This window comes from Neomonachus schauinslandi, chromosome 7 (genome assembly GCF_002201575.2).
Source record: "Neomonachus schauinslandi chromosome 7, ASM220157v2, whole genome shotgun sequence".
Lineage (NCBI taxonomy): Eukaryota > Metazoa > Chordata > Mammalia > Carnivora > Phocidae > Neomonachus > Neomonachus schauinslandi.
Genome location: NC_058409.1, coordinates 25,792,728 through 25,805,090, shown reverse-complemented (window position 1 = coordinate 25,805,090; position 12,363 = coordinate 25,792,728). Strand labels below are relative to the sequence as shown.

Genomic DNA, 12,363 nt, shown 5'->3' with positions numbered 1-12,363 from the left:
TGGTTAAGCGACTGCCTTCGGCTCAGGTCATGATCCTGGAGTCCCTGGATCGAGTCCTGCATCGGGCTCCCTGCTCAGCAGGGAGTCTGCTTCTCCCTCTGACCCTCCCCCCTCTCATGTGCTCTCTCTCTCTCTCAAATAAATAAAATCTTTAAAAAAATAAACAAATCTTTAAAAAAGATTGATAAAACAATATTCATATATTATCATTAATTATAGTCCATAGTTTACATTAAGGTTCACTCTTTGTGTTGAATTCCTATGGATTTTGACAAATGCATAACGTCATGTAGCCACTATTACAGTATTATACAGAATAGTTGCACAGCCCTAAAAATCCTCTGTGTCCTATCTTTTCATCCTTTCCTCCTTCTTCCTGAACTTCTGGCAACCACTGATCTTTTTACTGTCTCTATACTCTTGCCTTTTCCAGAATGTCATGTATTTGGGGTCATATGTTATACAGCCTTTTCAGACTGGCTTCTTCCACCTAGCAATGTGTATTTAAGGTTCCTCCATTTTTTGGTTTTGTTTTGCTTTATGTCTCGATAGGTCATTTTTAATCACTAAATAGTACTACATTGTATGTATATTTGACTGTTTATCCATTTATCTAATGAAAGGCATCTTGCTTGCTCTCAAGTTTTGGCAGTTATGAATAAAGCTGCTGTAAACGTTCATGTGGAGGATTTTTTGTGGATATAAGTTTTTCAAATTATTTGGCTAAATACCAATTAGTACACTTATTTTTTTAAAGATTATTTATTTATTTATTTGAGAGAGACAGACAGACAGACAGACAGTGGGGGGCAGGGGGCAAAGGGGCAGAGGGAGAGGGACGAGCAGACAAGCAGACTCTACGCTGAGTGCAGAGCCTGACTCAGGGCTCCATCTCAGGACCCTGAGATCATGACCTGGGGGGGGGGCGAGCCAAAACCAAGAGTCGGATGCTCAGATTTTCAACTGAATGAGCCACCCAGGCGCCCCTGAGGAGTGCAATTATTGCTGGATTGTATGGTAACGCTATGTTTAGCTTCATTAGAAGCTGTCAAACTGTCCTCCAAAGTGGCTGTATCATTTTGCGTTTCCATGGAATGAGAGTTCCTGTTGCTCCACATCCTCACCAGCATTTGCTGTTGTCAGCTTTTTGGATTTTAGTCGAATAATAGGTGTGTATTTATGGTATTTATCTTATTATTGCTTCAACTTACAATTCCCTGATGACATTCCCTGATGTTGAGCATTTTTTCATATGTGTATTTGCCATTTGTGTATCATTTTTGGTGAGCATCTGTTTGCATATTTTGCCTATATTTTTAATTTGATTATTTTCTTATTGTTGAGTTTTAGGCATGCTTTATATATTTTAGACACAAATAGTTTATTGAATATGTGTTTTGCATATATTTTCTCCAACTTCTCTTTTCATTCTCTTATCAGTGTCTTTCACCAGACAGAATTTTTAAATTTTAATGATGTACCACTTATCAATTTTTTTCTCTTGTAGATTATGCTTTTGGTGTTGTATCTAAAACTCATCACCTAGCCTAAGATCATCTAGATTTTGTCCAATATTATTGTCTAGAAGTTTTATAGTTTTGTATGTTATATTTACATCTGTTATCCATTCTGTGTTAATTTTTGTGAAAATTGTAAGATCTATGTCTGGGTTCTTTTTTTTTTTTTAACATATGGATGTCCAGTTGTTCCAGTATCACTTTTGAAAAGACTTCCTGTTCTCTACTGAATTGTTTTTTCTCCTTTGTCAAAGTTTAGTTGACTATATTCTTGTGAGTCTATTTCTGGACTCTGTATTCTGGTCTCTTGATCTGTTTGTTCTTTCACCAAAACCATACTGTCTTGATTACTGTAGCTTTATAATATGTCTTGAAGTCAGGTGGTATCTTTCCTCTGACTTTGTTCTTCAATATTGTGTTGGCTATTCTGGGTCTACTGCTTTTTCATATTGTTAAAAACCAAAATTCAGCTGAGTAAAATTTAAAGATCTTAATACCTTTATTCAACCATTTGTGAATCAGGCAGCATTCTATCTAGCAGACAGAAAGACACACCAAAGGGCTGTACAAAATGGAAAGACTTATATAGGCAGAATGGGGCAGAACAAGGCAGTTACTAGTAAAGGGTAGGTTGTTTGTGGCAAGGTCACCTTCCTTTAGGGGGATGGCAGGGTTCTGTCAGGCAGGTTACCTCACTAGTGCTGACCATGTAATTCCAGATTGACTGGTTTAAGAGTCCACTTTTGGGAGAATTTGAAACTAATTAAGTATTTTTAAAAAGATTTTGTTTATTTATTTTTTTATTTTAGAGAGAAAGAAAGAGCATGAGCCATGGGAGGGGCAGAGAGAGAGGATTTCTTTTCTTTTGTTTTAAAGACTATTTATTTGAGAGAGAGAGAGCACATGAGCTGGGGGTGAAGAAGTGAATCTCAAGCAGACTCCTTGCTAAGCCAGGAGCCCGAAGCAGGGCTCCATCCCAGAACCCTGAGATCATGACCTGAGCCGAAATCAAGAGTTGGATGCTTAGCCACCTGAGCTACCCAGGTGCCCCGAGAGAGAGTTTCAAGCAGACTTTGCACTGAGTGCAGAGCCCAGCATAGGTCTCAGTTTCATGACCCAGAGATCATGACCCAAGCCAAAATCAAGAGTTGGAGGCTTAATGGACTGAGTCACCCAGGTACCCTCTTTTGGGCCAGTTTTTTTTAACAATATAAACTTTAGAATCAATTTGTTGATATCCAAATCAGATTTTGACTGGGACTGCATTGAATCTATAGATCAAGTTGGGGAAGAGCTGACGTTTTTTTTGTTTTGTTTGTTTTTAATTTTTTATTGTTATGTTAATCACCATACATTACATCATTAGTTTTTGATGTAGTGTTCCATGATTCATTGTTTGTGTGTAACACCCAGTGCTCCATGCAGAACGTGCCCTCTTTAATGCCCATCACCAGGCTAACCCATCCTCCCACCCCCCTCCCCTCTAGAACCCTCAGTTTGTTTCTCAGAGTCCATCGTCTCTGATGGTTCGTCTCCCCCTCCGAATTCCCCCCCTTCATTCTTCCCCTCCTGCTATCTTCTTTTTTTAATTTTTTTTATTTTTTAAAGATTTTATTTATTTGAGAGAGAGAATGAGAGAGAGAGAGAGAGAGCACATGAGAGGGGGGGAGGGTCAGAGGGAGAAGCAGACTCCCTGCCGAGCAGGGAGCCCGATGCGGGACTCGATCCTGGGACTCCAGGATCATGACCTGAGCTGAAGGCAGTCGCTTAACCAACTGAGCCACCCAGGTGCCCCATCTTCTTCTTTTTTTTTTTTTTAACATATATGTATTATTTGTTTCAGAAGTACAGATCTGTGATTCAACGGTCTTGCACAATTCACAGCACTCACCATAGCACATACCCTCCCCAATGTCTATCACCCAGCCACCCCATCCCTCCCACCCCTCACCACTCCAGCAACCCTAAGTTTGTTTCCTGAGATTAAGAATTCCTCATATCGGGCGCCTGGGTGGCTCAGTTGGTTAAGTGACTGCCTTCGGCTCAGGTCATGATCCCAGGGTCCTGGGATCGAGTCCCACATCGGATTCCTGGCTTGGCGGGGAGCCTGCTTCTCCCTCTGACCCTCTCCTCTCTCATGCTGTTTCTCTCTCGCTCGGTCTCCAATAAATAAATAAATAAAATCTTTAAAAAAAAAAAAAGAATTCCTCATATCAGTGAGGTCATATGATACATGTCTTTCTCTGATTGACTTATTTCACTCAGCAAAACACCCTCCAGTTCCATCCACGTCGTTGCAAATGGCAAGACCTCATTCCTTTTGATGGCTGCATAATATTCCATTGTATATATATATACCAGATCTTCTTTATCCATTCATCTGTCGATGGACATCATGCCTCTTTCCACAGTTTGGCTATTGTGGACATTGCTGCTATAAACATCGGGGTGCACGCACCCCAAGAGCTGACGTTTTGACAATATTGAGTCTTCCTAATCATGAACACGCAATATCTCTTCATTTATATACATCTTCTTGGAGATCTTTAGTGAATTTTGCTGTTTTTGCTTGAGAGTTCATCTTGGCAATCAATTTATATTAGCATATACCTCCTTTTTGATAGCTGAATAATATTTCATTGTGTGGTTGTACAAAATATTACATAGCGATTCTCCTATTGAAGGATGTTTAGGTTGTTTCCACTTTTTTTCCTACCACAAACAATGCTTCAGTGAAATTCTTATATCATTTATCTTTGTGCACATGGGTGAGTAGATCTTTGGTTAAATTCCTAGGAATAAAGTTGTTTGGTCAAAAGTAGGTACATTTTTAATTTTGGTAGCTTTGGCCAATTTTCCCTTCAAAGAAGTTGTGTGGTTTACACTCCCAGGATGGTACACAGGAGTGTTCATTTTCCATGGCTTCACCAATACAGCAGTTATTGAATCTTACAATTTTTATCAGTTGGGTCAGTGAAAGATACAGCTCATTGTAGTGTTTATGTTTCTCTCGAATGTGAGATTGAAATACTTTTTATCTATTTAAAATTCCTAGTGGGGCGGGGGTGTGCCTGAGTGGCTTATTTGAGCATCTGACTCTTGTTTTGGCTAACGTTGTGATCTCAGAGTCCTGCGGTTGAACCCCGTGTTGGGTTCCCCGCTCATTGCAGGGTCTGCTTGAGATTCTCATTCTCTCCCCCCTACACTCCCCCTCCTTAAAATAAATAAATAAATAAATCTGTAAAAAGAATCCTAGTGGGTGCCTGGCTGGCTCATTCAGTGGAGTGTGTGACTCTTGATCTTGGGGTTGTTAAGCTCGAGCTCTATGTTCAGTGTAGAGATTACTTAAAAAAAAATAAAATCTTTAGAAGTCCTAGTAACATAAACTATCTTTTAAAAAACTGATTATGTGGCAAAAAAGTTGGAATTATGGATGACTCACAATACAAGATAAATAAATGTGGGTGCCTGGCTGGCTCAAATGGTAGAGCATGTGACTCTTGATCTCAGGGTTATGAGTTTAAGCCCCACATTAGGCATGAAGCCTACTTTAAATAAATTAATTAATTTAAAAAAATGTAAGTGGTAAAATATTTAAGATTTTTAAATTTTACTTTTTATTTTATTTATTTATTTTTTAAAGATTTTAATTATTTATTTGACAGAGAGAGACAAAGTGAGAGAAGGAACACAAGCAGGGGGAGTGGGAGAGGGAGAAGCAGGCTTCCCGCTGAGCAGGGAGCCCGATGCGGGGCTCGATCCCAGGACCCTGGGATCATGACCTGAGCCGAAGGCAGATTCTTAACGACTGAGCCACCCAGGTGCCCTAAATTTTACTTTTTAAGTACAAGATGGCTTTGGTATTCAATTACTCTAATTCATAAACCATTTATCATAATGTCTTTATGTAAGTATCTGGAACAATTTTAGAATTACAGTTACATTTCATCTGGACTACTACATGGTTTCTCATGTGATTTAAATATAAAATATTTAATATTATTAATAAAATGTGATAGTGTTTAATATATATCCTAAAGTTGGCATATGATATTAAGATGAAAATTTATAAATGATATCATCTAACCATTATATTTTCTTTGGCTGGAACATTATTTCAAAACATTTTAGAAGAGATATTTTAGGAGTACCTGGGTGGTTTAGTTGGTTGGGCATCAGCCTTTGGTTCAGGTCATGATACCGGAGACCTGGGATCGAGCCCTGTTTCAGGCTGGCCAGTCAGTGGGGAGTCTGCTTCTCCCTCTGCCCCTCACCCTGCTCGTACTCTCTCTCTCTCTCTCAAATAAATAAATAAATAAATCTTAAAAAAAATAAAAAGAAGAGATTTTTATATATTTCTCCATGAAAAAATGATTTATTCTTGTTTGTTTCAGACCTGTAGATATCTGGGCTTTGGGTTGTATGATCATTGAGATGGCCACTGGAAATCCCTATCTTCCTAGCAGCTCTGATTTGGATTTACTTCATAAAATTGTTTTAAAAGTAGGTGGGTACTACTGAAATACACTGTTAAATGCTTAAAGTAAATATTGCTATATCAATTCTGCTTGATTTTCAAATTCAGTTTTTTCTTTATAAGAACAGGGAAGCATATTGTTTTGATAGATGGCAGCAGGTGTATGCCTTGGGCTGATAAAGAAGGTAGGAAATTCTTCTCTGTTTTTGTAAATAATATTTTCTTTGTCAGGTTGCAAATAGCTAAGTCATTTGCTAATGGTTGATACTAAGAAAAATGGTACAATAGGAACATACTTCAATTTGTCTGAAAGTTGTTTTAAAATTTTGGCTTCTAGGGGGTGCCTGGGTGGCTCAGTTTGTGAAGCGTCTGCCTTCGGCTCAGGTCATGATCTCAGGGTCCTGGGATCGAGCCTGGTATGGGGCTCCCTGTTCAGCGGAGAGCCTGCTTCTCCCTCTCCCTCTGCTGCTCCCCCTGCTTGTGCTCTCTCACTCTCTCTCTCTCTGTCAAATAAATAAATAAAATCTTAAAAAAATTTTTTTGGCTTCTACAAATATTTGCATCTCTCAAAGTGGACTTTTAAATAATAGAGTTGATTTAGATGTCTTTTTGAAGCACTTAGAGATAGAAAGTTACTTATTGAGAAAACTTTTTTTTAAAACCACAGCAGAAATCCAGGTAGCTAAATAACCTATTCAAAAATACATTTGATGAGTGCTTTTACTTTTTTAATGATCTGCTTTGACTACCCAAACATTTTGATGGTTAGCCTTACTCATGGAGTTTCAATGACTTGTTTTTTTTAATATATTTCTGAATGATGAGCTTGAGGAGCTCCTTTTGTGGTATAGAGAAGGTATACATAAACATGTAGTTACAGGATCATGAGGAAGATACTGGGATAAAAATCATGAAGTCTGGATAAATACTAATTAAAGATATAGTTTGGAGTCTTAAAGCATCACACTTTTTTTGTCATCTTTAAAGTTTTGGTTTTGAGAGTAATGTTAGGAAAAAAAAAAAAAAACAGGGCGCCTGGGTGGCTCAGTTGGTTAAGCGACTGCCTTTGGCTCAGGTCATGATCCTGGAGTCCCGGGATCGAGTCCCGCATCGGGCTCCCTGCTCGGCAGGGAGTCTGCTTCTCCCTCTGACCTTCCTCCCTCTCATGCTCTCTGTCTCTCATTCTCTGTCTCTCAAATAAATAAATAAAATCTTTAAAAAAGAAAAAAGAAAAAAAAAACACTGGAGATGATGGGATTAATTCTGTCATTTTACAGATAAGGAAACTGAAGCATAGAAAGGGAAGAGATTTGCCCAAGGTCACAGAAATAGTTATAATAAAACTGGTGCTAGAACTTGTCTCTCTCCACTCCTATTTTTTTTTTTTAAGATTTTATTTATTTGACAGAGAGACACAGCGAGAGAGGGAACACAAGCAGGGGGAGTGGGAGAGGGAGAAGCAGGCTTCCTGCTGAGCAGGGAGCCTGATGCAGGGCTCGATCCCAGGACCCTGGGATCATGACCCAAGCCGAAGGCAGACGCTTAACGACTGAGCCACCCAGGCGCCCCTCTCCACTCCTATTTACGGTTTTCATTCTACTACTACTCTATAGCCTTGTTTCTTTGCAGTATTTATATTTCTAAATAATTTAGATATTTTAGCTGTTTTGAGTAAGGATTTGCTGATAAACACTTGTTAGACCATTTAGATACCTATATGGAAATACGTAAAAGTTTGCTTTTCCGATAGCATTATATATTATGTCTTATATTTTGGGAAACGAAAATGAACCTGGTGGTTTTAAATTTTCTACTGCCTACATGCTATCAACAGATTACTGGGGAAACTTCCAATTTTTATGCTATATTCAGATAGTTCCTTGTTCAACCTTAAAAAATTATAAGAACGTAATTGTTATTCTCCCTTTTTAGTGATTTAATGCAGACCACATAGCAATTTGTTTATTTTGATTGTAGATTAATTTCTCTGTTTCCTTACATTCATATTTTTTTCTCTTTTCAGGCAATTTGACACCTCACTTACAGAATATATTTTCCAAGAGTCCCATTTTTGCTGGGGTGGTCCTTCCGCAAGTTCAACACCCCAAAAATGCAAGAAAAAAAATACCCAAAGCTAAATGGATTGTTGGCAGATATAGTTGATGTATGTTAAGAATTAAGGACTTATTTCTGGGAAATTTGTGTAAATTATAATATAGTTTTAAAATATTACTTTGATGAAATTCTGAAAAGATTCATAATGTTATCTGTTAAAATTTACTATATTCCTGTCTTTATGTCTTTACTCCAGAAAAATTAAAATTCATAGACTGTTAGAACTGAAAACTCCCTAGGATAATCCTGTCCATTATTTTTAGTTTATCCTAATTTTAATGGTAATTAGGGATAAACTGGAAAAATTCAAAGGACTTACCATGTTTATCACTACCTTTTAATAGCTCCAGTCTACCCAAGTTAGGGCTCTGTTCCTTGCACATTGGTATCCTAAGATATCTACCAGGCATTGACAGCTGCAGTTTTAATGTTGTTTGAAGGTATACCAATGCCAAAATTCACCTTGAATTTTGAGAAAACAAAAACATTATACTGTATAACACTTTTTAATTATTTTAAGATGTAAATTTATTTTTATTTTTTTAAAGATTTTATTTATTTATTTGACAGAGAGAGACACAGCGAGAGAGAGAGGGAACACAAGCAGGGGGAGTGGGAGAGGGAGAAGCAGGCTTCCCGCTGAGCAGGGAGCCTGATGCAGGGCTCGATCCCAGGACCCTGGTATCATGACCTGAGCCAAAGGCAGATGCTTAACGACTGAGCCACCCAGGCGCCCTGTAAATTTCTTTTTAAATTAGGTAATAAATATACCACTATACTTAGTGCAAAATTAAAAAAGCAAGAGAATTTACTGTGGAAAGTAAATCTACTTCTATTTATTTTCTTTATCTAGCTAATTTCCTTTCCCAGGGTCAACTGAGGTATCTTTTTTTTTTTTTTTAAAGATTTTATTTATTTATTTGAGAGAGAGAATGAGATAGAGAGAGAGCATGAGACAGGGGAGGGTCAGAGGGAGAAGCTCCCTGCCGAGCAGGGAGCCCCATGCGGGACTCGATCCTGGGACTCCAGGATCATGACCTGAGCCGAAGGCAGTCGCTTAACCAACTGAGCCACCCAGGCGCCCTCAACTGAGGTATCTTATTTCTGATGTATAGCCCTTTAGAAAAAGTAGTTAACTAAATTTCAAAGTAAGTATGGTATATAGTGTTTATAAGAAGGGGCTCTGGAATCACATAGACAAAAACTCAGCTCTGTCACTAATTAGCTCTGTAACCTTGGGAAAGTCACTTAATCTCTGTGCCCCAGTTTACTGGGGTATAAAACAACATTAACGGTCTTTATTTTGGGGGGCTGGAGGATTAAATGAGGTAATGGTGATCATGTTCTGAGCACAGGGCCTTGAATAAGCTGTCAACAAATGTTAATTTTAATTGTTGCTGTTATTATTTAGGTAAACTTACTAAAGATATGATATGTAGCATCTAAAGAGTATTCTTAAAGGAAAAAATTATTTCATTGATATCTGAAGAAAACTAGAGTTTATTAAGAATCAGATTCGTTGGGGCACCTGGGTGGCTCAGTCAGTTGAGTGTCCCAACTCTAGATTTTGGCTCAGGTTATGATCTCAAGGTTGTGAGATTGAGCCTCATGGTGGGCCTCACACTCATCAGGGAGTCTGCTTAAAGTTCTTTCTCTCAGGGGATGCCTGTGTGGCTCAGTCGGTTAAGCCTCTGCCTTCAGCTCAGGTCATGATCTCGGGGTCCTGGGATCGAGCCCCTCATTGGGCTTCTTGCTTAGCGGGGAATTTGTTTCTCCCTCTCACTCTCCCTCTGTGCTCTCTCTCTCTTTCTCAAATAAATAAAATCTTAAAAAAAAGAAAAGATTCTTTCTCTCAGGGCGCCTGGGTGGCTCAGTTGGTTGAGCATCCAACTCTTGGTTTCGGCTCAGGTCATGCTCTCATGGTCATGAGATAGAGCGCCATGTTGGGCTCTGTGTTCAGTGTGGAGTCTGCTTAAGGTTCTTTCTTCCTCTCCCTTTGCCCCTCCCACTCATGCTCACTCTCTCTCTAAAATAAATAAATAAATCTTAAAAAAAAAAGAATCAGGGGTGCCTGGGTGGGTGAGTTGGCTGAGCGTCTGACTCTTGCCTTTGGCTAAGGTCATAATCTTGGGGTCTTGGGATTGAGCCCCACGTCTGGCTCCACACTCAGCATGGAGTCTGCTTGTCTCTCTCCTTCCCCCGTCTCACTCTCTCTTTCTTTCTCTTAAAGAAATAAATAAAATTTCTTAAAAAAAAAAGAATTAGATTTGTTTGCTACATTTTCATTTGAATTTATTTTTTGTATCATAGTTTTAATTATACAAGGAATACATAATGATTATAGAAAAAGTAGAGAATACATGATAAACAAGAAGAAGAAGTTAAGATTTTCCCAACTCCTACAATCTGGGAAAAATTACTATTGACATTTTGATTTCTATACTTCTAGACTTTTGCCAACCAAATATGTGCATAGGAATTTATGCTTTTAAAAGACGCCACGCTGACCTGTTTGTTATGTAACCATGTCAGTAAATATGGAACTACACCATAATTTTCAATGGTTGTGTAGTATTTCATTGTATGACTGTTCTGTAGTTTAACTGATCTTACAATTTTGGACATTTGTTTTCAGGTTTTCTCCCTCTTGGTAAAAATGATTTAGTGAGCATCTTTTAAATATGTCTTTTTGAACTTGCTTTATTATTTGTTTAGGATAAATCCCTAGAATTGTGATTAGAGGGCTATAGGGTTTACACTTTTTCAGAATTTTTTATAAATTTTGCTATTTTTTCCTCCAGAAAGGTGTCACTGATTTATATTCAAGTACTCTCAAGTAGCACTGGATATAAATTCCCATTCTCAATCTAACAATGGATATTTATAGTTTTTAAAATGTTTGCCAAGATTTTTTTTTAGTAATCTCTACACCCAACATGGAACTCAAGCTCACCACCCCAAGATCAAGAGTCACCATGTTCTACCAACTGAACCAGCCAAGCACCCCCAAATATTTGCCAATTTAATAAGCTTAAAATACCATCTTTTTTTAGTTGCACTTATATCACCACAGGAAAGGTTGAACATTTTACTAATATTAATTGACCATTTGTATTTCTTATTTTAAAAATCATTATTTGTCAATTAGACTATCTTTTTTCATATAGATTTATAAAATAATAGACATATTAGTCTTTTGTCATATATGTTGTAAATATCTTTCTTCAACTTGAATAATCCAGTGACTTGGAGTGCCACATTTATCATAGACAAAATGCTTATATGCACTTGGGTTTGTTTCTATTTCATTGATTTCTTTTTTTATTCTAGTATAAATACCAGTTTGATTGATTATTGATTATTGTAACTTTAGAATCCATCTTAATATCTGGGGCAAAGCTTGTATCATTTCCTAGATTTAAATTTTCTAAACTTTATTGTGATATAAATACATTAAACTACACATACTTAAAATGTATACATTTGATGAGTTTTGATAGATTTTTAAACCTATGAAACCACCACCACAATCAAGATATCTAACATTTCCATCAACCTCTAAAATGTCCTCTTACTCTTTTTCAATCCTCTTATCCCTCCATTTCTGGTCCCAGATAACCTCTGAGTTGCTTTCTATCACTATAGATTAGTTTACATTGTTTAGGATATATATATGGAATTACATGATATATACTCATTAATTCAGCTTTATGGTTTAGAGATTCATTCATGTTTTTGTGTGTATCAGTAGTTGATTCCTTTTTATTACTGAGTAGTACTCCATTATAAGGATATATAACAATTTTTAATCTATTCCCCCTTTGGGGTTGTTTCCTATTTTTGGCTGTTACAAACAAAATTGCTATGGACATTCATGTCCAAGTCTTTGTAGATGTATATTTTTATTCTTCTGAGTATCTAAGAGTGGAATGGTGGGTTTAAGGTATGTGTATGTTTAATTTTTAAAGAAACTGCCAGTCTGTTTCTCAAAGTATCGTATCTTACATTTTCCAAACTAGGCATGTATTTAAATTTTCTAATTATATTATTCAAAGAAGGACTAATTTGTCTGCCTCTAATAGGCTATGACTTGGGCAGACTTTTTAAGATTTTTAAAAAGATTTTACTTACTTATTTTTCCGAGAGAGAAAGACAGAGAAAGAGACAGAGCAAGTGAGCACGGCGGGGGGAGGGGGGAAGGGACAGAGGGAGAAGCAGGCTCCCTGCTGAGTAGGGAGCCCGATGTGGGATCGA

General features: G+C 37.5%; 1 protein-coding gene across 1 annotated transcript in view; it reads left to right on the top strand.

Moving 5' to 3' along the window:
• The window catches only part of CDKL3 (cyclin dependent kinase like 3), a 59,944-nt gene that overhangs the window by 35,402 nt on the left and 12,179 nt on the right, over nt 1-12,363 (top strand). Inside the window, 3 exon segments of the mRNA XM_021701929.1 lie at nt 5,912-6,024; nt 8,018-8,112; nt 8,114-8,158. Coding sequence (XP_021557604.1) covers nt 5,912-6,024; nt 8,018-8,112; nt 8,114-8,158 — 253 coding nt within the window.